Source organism: Pseudorasbora parva, chromosome 4 (genome assembly GCF_024679245.1).
Source record: "Pseudorasbora parva isolate DD20220531a chromosome 4, ASM2467924v1, whole genome shotgun sequence".
In the NCBI taxonomy this organism is placed as follows: domain Eukaryota; kingdom Metazoa; phylum Chordata; class Actinopteri; order Cypriniformes; family Gobionidae; genus Pseudorasbora; species Pseudorasbora parva.
Window position 1 is genome coordinate 29775277 of NC_090175.1, and position 13510 is coordinate 29788786.

The following is a 13510-nucleotide window of genomic DNA, read 5'->3' on the forward strand; positions in this document are numbered from 1 at the left end:
GTATAGGCGACAAAACTTTTGTCTTGCCAAAATTTGACCTTTCTGTCTTGATTAAATGATAAATATTTTTTCTGTGAAAATTATTTTTTTCAGTGCATTAAACATCATTTGGGAGGGTTTTAGCTTTTCATATGAGCTATTTCTAACACCAATGAATTAATTAAAAATCAGGTTAATATCAGGTATTTCTAGAAAATAGATAAGCGACAAGACTTTTGTCAGGGACTGTATAACACATGAATGGAATATTATTCTGCTGTTCCAATATACTTTCTGTTCAGAAGCACTATTATGCTAATCATGAATGGGAGGCTTCTGTAAACATGTTGTCACGTTTTGTGGTTCAGACAGGAAGTAGATTAAAGGGGGTGCAAGTGCATGTAGGGGTCTGAAACCAGTTCTAGGTTTAGATCTAAATATAAAGATAACCACAAAACCTCATTATTTGCATCTTTTCTCAACTTGATTAGTCTTTTCTTCCATTGAGGAAAGAGCACAACGAACACAGTTCATCATCAGCATTGTGGGTTGGTTTCAGTTTTCTGTGCAGCCTGTTGCCATAGAGATCACAAAGTGCACTGCCTCTGACGTGCACACAGTTTTAGATTAAAAACAGGAAACATGAAGACTTAAATCAGCTTAAAGTCATTTCCCCCACATCGTGTATTTGAATGTGTCACCCTGAGTCAGTCAGAAAAGGCTTTTAATGCACTTTTAAAAAACGCATGCAGGCCTTTTCTGATCAATGGTGAGTAAGTTTCTGTCATTTAAACTTTGAAGAGCTTTTTTAGGAGCTGACTTTTTTACCTCCCTCTGTTTCACTTTCAGCATCTGTTCTAACCCACTATAACACTACATCCCCACCCCCCTCCACCCCCCAACAACTACTGAAACAGACAGTTCACCAGAAAACACCTACAGGGGTCTCCTTTACTACCTCCCCTCTATGAGGAAACACCAGCTACATGATGCCATGAGATTCTCCACCAAATGCACTATATATGAAACCTTAACATGCAAATAACATCAACCACAAAGGGTGCAAGGAGAAAATGGAAACTTCCTGTTTGGCTTGCGATCCGTTCTTCTGTTACACAAAAAGTTGAATTTGCCATACAAGCACGCCATACTTACAGTGGTGCCAAAACGAAAGAAAGTAGATCAGTTCACACTTCTACTGTGTGAAGATGGAGATTTTCAGGACATCTGTGACCCTCTTAAGTATCTGTCTCTTTCACAGCAGCCTATCTGAAACACAGAACGTGTGCAAAGGTAAGATCTTCATCCTTGTGAACTTTAAAAATGCATTGGGTAACAGACACCTTTACAAGTTAAATTACGTTGTTTTCTTAAGTATCTTATCTTTTAAGTCTTGTTGATTACTTTTGTTTGTGTAGCCTAATGTAATAAAAGGCTGATTCAGTTTTATTAAATCATTTTTACTTAAATGACTAAATAAAAGCAGTTACTGTAAGATTAGCGGTTACCACATGAAGTACTGTTTAGACTGTTTGACAAAACCTTGACAAAGCCTTATTTAGAATGGGATGGAATGTGGCCAGGACCAATGAGACCAGTGCCCTGGGGTTTCTAACTGTCAGCAGCTTCGAACCGAAAGGCCTGCAATGGTCTGACACCCCAAAACAAGCCTCTGCATATGTAAAAGTGAAACAGACTGAATTTGAATTTGAGTGGGAATCAAGAGACCTTCAGTTTGTCTGTTTTATCAGCCTGAAATACGGGGTTGGAATTATGAAAAAAATAAAAAAAATAAAAAACTCAAGTCTTCATTTTGACATGGTCTCAGTTAAAAGAAAAAGTCAAAGGGTGCTTATTTTAAGTATAAATTATGGAATGTAAAGTCAAAATTACCAAAACAGCAATCTTTTATTTACACCCTGGCAAAAATGTGTGTATGACAGGAATACCTATAGTCAAATATAAATAAAAATATTTAAGAAGATTATAAGATATATAGATTATAAGATTATAAGATATATATATATATATATATATATATATATATATATATATATATATATATATATATATATATATATATATATATATATATATATATATATATATATTTTTTTTTTTTTTTGTGAATGATGAATATACACAGTTTAGCAATGAATAATGTTCTACTTTGTCGCTATATAATCTGCAGTGCTTTTTTTATGCACTTAGTCATGAAGATTTTCAACAAAAAGCAAAACAATAATACAATACTGATTGAATTTAAGATTGATTTAATAAATGAAAAATGTTTGACTGTTTAAAACGCAAATAAAGTTAGTTGTGTATGTGTAATTTTCATTTTCAGTTTTTAATTTGGAATAATTTGTACGGCACACTGAAATTTGATCAACAACATACATTTGTGACATTGAATGAGCAAATTGAAATTGACATTGAAAAAAAATACAGTGAGGCTTGAATAAATTAAATATTGTGCACTCAGACTCATTTACAGTACAATCAGTTTACCCCAAACACTGAATTTGTGAGACTACAAAGTACAGTAGAGCAGCTAGAACCAATTTCACAAATAAAGTACAATATACGTATTGTGTTCATGTATCGCAAAACACTGTTGCTGCTATCGAGGAGGCATATGGGTATGGATAGGCACATGCACAGGTTTGTTGGTATGGGTATTAGGTTTAACAATGGGTTAAGGGGCAAGTAAAGGGTCAACAGTGTAATTATAGATGCAAATTAATTACAACTGCAATTACATGTATGCATTTAAAAATAAATAAAATGTAAAAATATGGATGTAAACAATAAGTACATTGAATCAACTGATTTATTTAAATGTTAGTACATAAGACACTTAATATAAAGTGGGACCTTGCAGCAAATATTCTATACATTTTGCAACAGACTGGCATGTTTGGTATTGCCACTGACATTCTGACAGAGGAATGCAATGCTGAGAGAGAGAGAGAGAGAGAGAGAGAGAGTGTTAATCATTTTGCAATAGGATGATTCAATCTTTCCTTTTTTGTTTCCAAAGTGAGGTTCAAAGCAGTTTGTTCACACTGAAACAGTGTCTCTATGACAACATTTATCCACTCTTACAGGCAAAACATTTGCGAATTCAAGGAACCAGTCAAAATAGTACTTTATAATTTTAATTTTATTTAATTTTATTATTCTGGCATAAATTATGTACGTGCCTGTGCACTGATCATACATAAAGTTATTCAGTCCCCCAGGAACTGAAAAGACAAAAGTATAGTTAACTGTTCTTATATCCATCTTATATGTTCTTAAATCTCGCAGAAGTGCATATCTTGACGGAATATCAATGTTACTGTAAGATAATGGGTAGAGCCTATGAGCGATATTGAGAACAGAAGCCATCTTCTGCCGCACCGTGGGTGACTGTGGTGATTTGTCGGTTCCATAACAACTGCAAAATCAGCCACCCTCTTTAAATAAATAATGTAATATAAGATTAATGAATTAACATGGTACCAAACCAATCAGAGATTTCAGATTTTGAAAAATAAAAGCTTGAATATATATGCATTAAGCAGTTGTGATATGTTAATGATGAAGCTATGTGATTTTTGTCTCCTCTACACTGCAGGCACCCTCCCAGAGATTAAGCATGTGGCAGTGAACAGCAATGTTACTGTGCCCTGCCCTCTACTCAGTGCAACAGAAATGGAATTCAAATTATTTAAAGGCTCAGACCAGGTCACCTCCATTTATATCAAGATAAATGATACATCCAACGACATAAACAAAAACAGCCCAGATTTCCCTGCTATTCTCCATGTTAAGTTTATGGATAACAGCACCAGTTTCATCCTGCTGGGTGTGACAACTAATTTTACAGACCTGTACACCTGCGAGGCTGAGATAAACTATCCTCCTCCATTTAAGAAAGTGCCTTTCACACCGCAAACTATTGTGTTAGTTGAAGGTATGTTTACTGCTTTTTAATGCACAATAGACTATAGATTAGAATAGATAGATCTAATAGATACGGATCTAATAGATTAGAGAAAACCATTATGACTTTGTGTGCAATACAAAGATTTCGCAAACAGTTTAAAGTTACAATTTGCGTGCGTTTGTCAACAGAGAAACAAGAACAGACAAGGATTGATCTCTGTCAAAATGGCAGTCACCAGGCTTTGTGGGTCCTGTTTGGAATCATGGCCATATATGGGCTGGTGACGACTTGCATCGTAATCATTTTGCAGGTAAATACTCATCATTTACATTTACAAAAATGCTCCTTCAACACAGTATATTTCAATACATGAAATTAACGTATTACAGAGTATTAGTTATCAATTTGGTTGATGTCTCTTGAAAAAAATATCCATAGGCTAATCATCATATATTATTTTATTTTTTTAAATAATGCCATTTAGTTTTTATAATGGTAATAATTCAAATATTTGTATAGTATAATTTTATTTGTTTATGGACTGTTTTAGACTTTGGCTACAGTTCTTTGAAGTGTTGACAGTTTTTTAATAGCTGTTGCTGATATTGCACTTGGTCAATAATTGGTCAAAATATGATTTATTTTGTCCATGCCTGCACATCAGATCAAGTTCAGCCAAACTGGTACTTCCTTCAAGGACAGAGAATGCAGACGGAAATGGCAGGGGGTTCAACATCCAACCAGGCTGGGTTTTCACAAAGACACTGTAGTATGAGACTGTATTTGCATTGGTGACATCCTGAGAAAAATGATTTTCTTCACTGTTTTATACTGTTATTTTACCCACTATAAATGTAGCCAAAATATGATTAGCCTTGCTGTGTGTGTGTGTGTGTGTGTGTGTGTGTGTGTGTGTGTGTGTGTGTGTGTGTGTGTGTATGTGTGAGCCTGTTTATGTGGTTTATGAGGACACAAATTTGTATAACTACATGGGTATTACACTGGTATTACACTATAAATGTGGTTTATGAGGACATATCAAATGTCCTCATAATTCAAACGGCCTTAAAAACATACTAAATGATGTTTTTTGAGAAAGTAAAAATGCAGAATGTTTCCTGTGATGGGTAGGTTTAGGGGCAGGGGCAGTGTAAGGGGATAGATAATACGTTTTTTTCGGTATAAAAACCATTACGCCTATGGAGAGTTCCTGTAAACCACATAGACCAACATGTGTGTGTGTGTGTGTGTGTGTGTGTGTGTGTGTGTTTGTGTTTAAACATTTTATACATTTATTTCAAAATAAACAATACAACAATCTCTTTCCTTTTCTTCCTGTCAACACACAAACACAACAAATCTGATCCATTGAGGCCCCACCCCGCAACTTACAGGACTTAAAGGATCTGCTGTTAATGTCTTCATGCCAGATACCACAGGACACCTTCAGAGGTCTTGTCTCTGGATTTAAACTATATGGACTATAGGACTATAATAAACATTACTATGAGATCCACTTCAACACTTTTCTGAAGTTGTGTAAAATGACAGCAAGAGTAGCTATACAAAGTTAATCTCATGAAAGCTCTGTGGCTAAGGTCCTGAAGCAGCTTGTGCAACGATTCTCTCTGTTTGTCCTCTACCTTCTCATTTCTTTTGATAATCAACAACCAATGACACAAGACATCCACTGGAGGGCGAAACGGGACTTACATTCCATTAGCCAAGATTCGCTGCACTGTTAACTGTTGACTGATACTGAGGCTGCTACTCTTGTAATTCTCCCTCCCTTCCTATAATCACCCCTCCCTCTGTGCTAACACTCTTAAAGAACAGTCTACCCACGCGGCTCGCTCACCAGAGCGCTTTTCACTGACTGCAGTTTTAAGCGCACAGGACATTCTCTCACAGAGGCGCGCGCAGATACAGGCGATGGGTGCGCAGAATATTTCAGCGCGCAGTAACATATAAGCTTTAAGAGCCTTTTGATAATTCAGGGCACAGGGTATGTCTTTTTTTTCTTTTTTCTTTTTTAAATATGCATTGAATGCAACATCGTGAATAAATATAGTTTTACAGTGATTTACAAAGCTATACTCCTACCAGTTCTCGCGGACCGTTTTGACTACGGATTTACACAGAATGAATGCAACTCAGATCCCCCGTTTTGGGAATGCTCAAGAACTCCTGGCAATTCCAGCGTGAACAGCTCTGCGTTAAGCGTGGAAGTTAACGCCACCTGTAGCAATGCGTCAATAATTCAGAAATTCAGACCCACGCGACCAAAAGGTGAGGACAAACTAATGCATGCAACCGTTTTCCGTGTTATTAAATTGTCTTTTTTACTTTCCTTTTCTTTTTTTCTGTTGCATATGTTTATTATTAGTATCATTATTATTATTTACATTTCTGAGTTAAATTACCGGAAACCAATTTATTAAATAGCCAATTTATGTGAGATAAACAACATCAATAGATATGTCTTTTCCCCAAAACAAATTATTTATTAATTATAACAGCGTGCCTGAACATTAATAATGCAATCATACATCCCAAAAGCTACTATGCCCCATCAACCACCACGTATAGGCTACAGCACAAGTAAATGTGTAACCCCATTTCCTAAAAAGTTGGCTCACCACAGCTCCTAATATATATATATATATATATATATATATATATATATATATATATATATATATATATATATATATATATATATATATATATATATATATATATTCCTTTTTTATTATTTTAATTAACTCCAAGGATCTCAGAAGTAATGGTTGTAATTAATGCATTTTGACAGGACATGGACACATAATCATGGGTAAATATGGTCCCTATACTGCATTCAAAACCATGACCCCCAAAATGACTGGCGGGCATGAGAATGTATAATAATAATAATAAATAACACTTATGTTTTAAATGTATAATTTTGTGCAAGATTATGAATCATAGCGACACAAGTCAGGGGGAGTGTTAGTTTGGCAGCAGATTAAACTGCCTCTAAGTATCTTCAGGCTAGAAAAAAATGTGTCTGTTCATTCAAACATCTGTAATTTGAGATATCCAACTTGACATTGATGAATCTAATAACCCCCCCCCCCCCCCCCCCATCTGGGAATAAATATATTCCATTTGATTTCATTTTTTTAAGCACAAACACCCATAGCAGTTTCTGACCTCTGATTATCAAACTGCTACATCATTTCAGTCACCTTTTTCTGTTTTATGGATACAAACGTCCACACGTTGGTGACTCACTCAATCAATCAGGTGATTTTGCTCTTTGAAAAGGTGGGGAAATAATCAAATTTTAGCTTCTCACTTGAGAGGGTTCTGATGTGGCATACGCATGACAGTGATTCATGCAAGAGCAAAAATTGTAGTAGTTTTAATTGACAATCATACAGTAGGTTTTCAACAAATACATAGATTGCTAGCTCTTAACACATTCATAAGTAATCACATTTTATCTAGCATTATCATCATAAAAAGCTATATTAGACCATCAATATTTCACCAAATGTTGTCCCTACTGAGCACAAATTAGTATGTTCCAGTCATATAATTGCCATGTCTGATTACTATACAGGATTGTAACAATCTAATATACTAGAGTATCTGACTGGAGAAATCCCGCTCTGGATGTAAGGTGCTGCTGCATGTATGGCCATATTTGGTAGATGATGTAACAAAACCATCTGGCTGCAAAAGCTTCTGTCTCCAGCCATTCAGAAAAATATATGTATTCTGACCCAGTTTTTTTTTGTTTGTTTTTTGTAAAAAAAAAAAAAAATTAAAGAAGTCTTTAAAGCGTAAAAAAAATCAACTTTCTCCTGTCACAGTATAGTCACTAGCAGATAAACAAGAAAGATGGTTTTGCAATCAATCAATCAATTCATTAATCAATCAATCAATTAATCAACCAATCAACCAATCAATCAAGAGGGGAGGAGCTGTGAAAGGTAGAAACATCTTAGGAAATAAGACAAACTATAGCAATTAATAATGACATCATGTAGAGTGTGGGCTGAACAGTAGGTGGGGATATTTGACAACTGCTATTATAGCCACTTGCAAGCCCAAATACATAACTGTTTTCTGGAAAAATCCCAATAAAACTGCAACCCACAACCAACAACAATCAAGGTGTCTATAAAAAAAGGACATTGCAGTAAGGACTTGAGACTGCATGTGTGCATTTTTGTGCTGCCATTTTCATTGCCATGACGCCATGTCTTTCTCCTGCGGCTGTAGAGTCGTTTGTCACATTACATTGCTTTTGCTGCTCACGCGATTGGCTCAAAACAGCCTGCTGAGCAAGGTGCACTGAGATGAATGAGAATGCTAATGGTAGCTTGTTTAGATTAATGTGATAATTTAATATGGTTATTTTAATGCAACAAATAGCGGTGTTAGAGTGTTTTACCTATTTCTATACAGTTGTGATGGCGAGGCATTATAGAGATATGATTTTTTGAATTTGGTACTACTGACTATTTGACTATTCTAGAAGAGGAGAGAGATGCATTACTCCCCTTTACATTATTATACGCTTTTCTCAAAATTCCTTCCTTTTAAATTCCATGAAAGGTTTAGAGTAAACATTTACTGTATTTTTTCTGACAATATTTTACAATATTATATCTCTCTCATGCTCCTCTCACTAGCTGTCTTCTCCATCTTGATCCCTCATCTCGTGTTTCTTTTTCTATTTCTGGTCTCCTGATATTGGCTTCGCATCTCTTGCCAACTACCTGATGGAGTGTGAAGTGCAGAATTTTAAGATAAACCATTCAGTGACTTAAGGGGGAGCCCCACCATATCTCATCACATTTTAGAGAAATCATTTTAGCACTGGCTCGAAATGGAAATTCAAATCTCAAAATGATTTTGGAGTTGTCGCTTCTGCTGGACCTTTTTACCTGTTAAGACACACCTGGCTAATTGGTCCCATCATGCATTGCAGCATGAATAAATTATACTGTAATATAGTATTCATTGTTTCCTGGCCCCAAATGTATAGTTGTTTTTGTTTTTTGTCATTAATGTTAGTCATTTGTTGTGAAGTGATATTAAAAGCTCAGCTTTTTTACTTATCTATGCGATTTGTTGGGGTTCACGTAGTCTTGTGAAGTCTGGACTTTTCCACAGCTCTCAATTATTAAGGACTGCCCAAGAGGACGTTTGACTGATATGTAATGCAACCTATCCCAGTTAGTTTTGTTCCACGTCATGTTTATGGTCATACAATTTTTAAAGTCGATGTCGCTGCAATAACAGACCAGCGTGCATTTATAAATTATTCATTCAAGAACGTTGTGCAAGTTTACAATTACAAGTGTGCAATGGATCCACAAACTTCACATACTTTTGAAAATCCAGCGTTTAGTTGACCCTGGCAAACGTTCATTGACACAGTAATAAACACAATGGCGTTCTTCTTCCACAAGGGAGTTTGGCGTCACAGCATTTGTTTCCAGACGGACCGTTAAATAATGCAAACACAAGTCTCGCTGACTTACGCTGTGTCTCATTTCGTTAAATTTTGAAAGGACACATCCTGAGAAGGATGCAGTATACGGAGGGGGCTTCCCAATTCTTATTTGTGCATCCTTGCTTCCTTTCCTTAGCTCCACCCCTTCAGGATGCGAGGTAAGGACGCGAGGAAAAGACGCGAGCACGGAGGAATTGAATTGGTGCTGCGTTCCACTCCACTATTAGACACACACTTGCAAACTTCCCTATTAGCACTTCCCCTCGGGGGAATCCCCGCCACCATTTTGAAGTGCGTTCCTGTTACGAACTTTTAAAGGTCTAGGGTCAGCACGTAACATTTAGATATTAATATTGCTTTAGTGGAGCGGGCAGCAGAAGAGACCAGACACAGAAATTGATAGTACCAATTGGTTTATTAGTTCCAAAAGCCGAAGCCACTAATCAGTGTATATGCGCTATTTACAATGCATTAAATGGAATATAAGGTAGAAATACAAATAAACTAATGGGGAAAAAGGAACGTGGTGGCGCCAAATTAAAGAAAAGAATAAAACAAAAAGAGTTCCTAAATTAAATTCCCCAAAACCCTCTAACCTTCTAACCAAAGACAAATGTAGAATGTAAAACCGAAATCTTCAGCGTATCCGATGCCATAACTAAACCTACACTAAATAAGAACAAATAAATACAAAGAGGGCGCTCACCTCTTTCCTGGTGTGTTTAACATTTGATAACTGCGGGCAAGATGTACATCGCGCGACCTGCTTACCTGTTCTCTATTTCCCCAGAAAGTAGGCTACTAAATTACTCTTAACTCTCAACATTTCACAGTACAGAATCAAGTGTGGAATTAACACAAGATAACAAGAGGTTCAAACTGCCACGCCAACTGAAACACCTGGCACGCACACACACTGCCTAATCAGGACACGCTGGGAGAATTTATCCACCAGGGCGGCACTTGATTGGCTGCAGAGACGGCACCTTGATGAAGAGTGACAGTCGCTTCCTCCAATCAGCAGAGACCTAAGAGCAAGACAGCACAACCACAGAGAGAAGAAAGGCAGACAAAAACATCTAATACACTCGCAGCCCGTAACAGTTCCACTTCGTGATGTGGACAAGGGGAAGTTTATGGACAGACCCTTGCCCCCTCGATATTGACGTTACTTTATATGTACACTTCAGGCAGCTTCATATACCACAATTCAACATGATTGTGACGTCACCGCATATCGCATTTAATTTTCCACACCACAAACTCTATGATATTTTAAAAACATTTAAAACTACCCAAACACACATATATACATACAACACGTGCCAACACGTTCAGCCTCGTTGTGCTCTCACGCCAGTTATATTAATGAAACTTATTCATAACTTGAAAATGCCTATAAAATGTTTCTTGTCTTGACAGCAATGTACTCTAAAAGTTTAAAAAGCACTAAACACTTGTAATCCTGTTTATCTGTTTCAGGAAATAAAGCTTAAAATACAAAAACAAGCTTAAAACTAATTATATCCAAACACCACATCAACGCTTGCATGTTGCATGGTGGTGGTGCCGTTTTTTAATATGATAAAAAAAAAAGGATAGTTGTTAATGGCGAAGCAAATATTCGTGGGTTAGCGGCAGCAGCACATTCGAAGGTCGCATTTGGAGTGTCCTACTCACAGCCTTATGATGCATGCATAAGAGGTTAAATAAAAAAGTGTTACTGTGGACAATTATTACATTGTATAGGGTTGACTGTGATGAAAAATGAGCTGATTCATTACTAAGTAAGAAAAATACTTAGCCAACTTCACTGATGTCATGGTTGGATGCTTAAGCTGAGCTCTTTGGCACTGACATTGAACAGAGGCTCTTAACATTAGACTTTGGCACTGTGCCTGAATAAAAGGCTTTAATTTTTAATTGGCTTCAAATTACAGCAAATCCTTTTACCCAGCCTAATTATGTGACATTTTAAAAATCACTGACTTACAGACTCACATTCACAAATTTGCATTTATTTATCAAATTAAGGAGGGCCTATTCATAATTTTGGCATAAGCAATTCCTGTAGATACTCTCCAGAATTCCAGAATGAGTAGAATTTATGATAAAAGCTGGACTGACTAATGAATAAAATATCATAAAGATTAATTATCGAAATACATACATCAGTGTTTACACACACACACACACACACACACACACACACACACACACACACACACACACACACACACACACACACACACACACACACACACACACACACACACACACACACACACTCACACATACACACACACACACACATGTGGGTTTACATTTGTATTATATTGTGGGTACATTTGGTCCCCACAATGTACTATAAATAAGTACAAGTACACGCACGCACGCACGCACGCACGCACACACGCACACACACACACACACACACACACACCAATTAGTATTTGTCATCATCTCACAAAGTCTGTGATATTGTTGAAGAAATTTTAATTGTTGCCTTTTGTAGTAGACAAATTAGGTACTTTGCCTAAAAGTTTCAGACGTGCACCTAAAAAAAGGGGTAGTCTTAGGTGCTGAAGAAAAAATTGATACAACCATCCCGGTCTCCCTTATTCAGTTCATAGAGATGATCTGCACGATTCTGAATGAATTGTGAATCATACATTTTTGGTTTAACAAAGGGGGGGGGGGGGGGGGGGGGGGGGGGGGGATGAAATGCTGTTTCATGCATACTGAGCTTTTTACACTGTTAAAGAATTGGATTCCCATCCTAAACATAGACAAAGTTTCAAAAACTAATGTTGGACGTTTGATGGAGTATTTCTGTGCTAAAAATACTCCTTCTGGTTTCTCACAAGTTTCTGAGAGTTTTTTTCGAGTAATGGGTCTACTTGACGTTAAAGGGGTACTTCAGCGCTGGGAAGATGAATCTGTATTTAAACTGGGTCATCAATGCAGTAGAAATGTGAAATTATTTTTGAATTTGGTGTCTTCTAGACTGAGAAAAGACAGAAAATGTATTTTTGTCCCATGGGGATGAAAGACTACAATTCCCAGAATGCTTCGCTGCCCTGTGAGGCCATTCCCAACGCCAACAACTTCATTACTGTGACTGAGTTAGAGACACTACAATTAAAAACTGAACGTGTCTGTTCAATATAATGAGTGAGTCACCGCGCGAGTATCACAGCACTGAGCACTAACTGCAGGAGTGATGAGAGCTGAGGTAATCGCGACTACATTCGCGGCATACATTCACAACGCGAGTTCAGTCTGGCACGTTTCAGTTCATGCCTTTGCAAGCTTAACTTTCATAGAAATGAATTTGAGAAGTTAAAAGACTTACATTGCTCACCATAGCTCCGTTTAAATGATCCTGTCTGCAAGCTGAGCTCTCCCTGCAAGCTGAGTGTAATCTCCCATCCCCCAATGCCGGATTCAAAACATGCGGAAATGGCTCCCTCTGCTGGCTGTAGTCTTTAGCCTCTGGGCAAACATTCCTCCTATGATGCAAAAATCGTCATTTTGCATCATAGGAGGAATTTTTCCAGAAATAAAATGCATAAATCTCTCGTCTCAGGGAGATATGAGGGGGGAAAGCACAATAATTTGAATATTCTCCAGGGTTTCTACTGATACAAAGCCATATGCTAATCGCTGAAGTAACCCTTTAAATAGAACGGAAGGTCCTTGTATGGGCCGTACGGGCTCTTCTCCCGGTAGGGTGCGCGCGCGCGTCACTAGAGCGAGAGAGGAAATGCACGCCCGTAAACACTCTCTCAGCTGCAGATCCAGTCGTCCGTGAACTTATGTCACGCCGCGCTCCACTTTATTCCTATGGGTGACGTCGAGCGACTTCAACGCTTCACAACATTCCGGGAAGGCAGCGCTACATTTGAACCGATTTGAACGCAGAAATTACGGGAAGCTTCAAAGCATCGCTTCAGTCACGTCTCAAAGTGGATTTCCACGGTCACTGCTGTCACAGGACTTCACCAAATCATACCAAAGAAGTGTGTTTTTGACGGAGCGGTCCCAGCGATAAAGGTTCGGTCCTGCTTTGGAAGCAGCCGGTGAGT

At 37.4% G+C, this 13510-nt stretch overlaps 2 protein-coding genes across 2 annotated transcripts in view; both read left to right on the forward strand.

Moving 5' to 3' along the window:
* Positions 1 to 1013: 1013 nt before the first annotated feature.
* Positions 1014 to 5119, forward strand: si:dkey-1h24.6 (T-cell-specific surface glycoprotein CD28). The gene is made up of 4 exons (XM_067442720.1): positions 1014 to 1272; positions 3602 to 3940; positions 4102 to 4223; positions 4578 to 5119. The coding sequence occupies exons 1-4, from the start codon at positions 1188 to 1190 to the stop codon at positions 4686 to 4688; spliced, it is 657 nt and encodes a 218-aa protein (XP_067298821.1). The 5' UTR covers positions 1014 to 1187; the 3' UTR covers positions 4689 to 5119.
* A 302-nt stretch (positions 5120 to 5421) lies between these two features.
* Positions 5422 to 13510, forward strand: part of cckbra (cholecystokinin B receptor a) — a 75153-nt gene continuing 67064 nt past the window's right edge. Inside the window, exon 1 of the mRNA XM_067441510.1 lies at positions 5422 to 6202. The gene's annotated coding sequence lies outside the window, so the exon portion shown is untranslated. The remainder of the gene's footprint in view (positions 6203 to 13510) is intronic.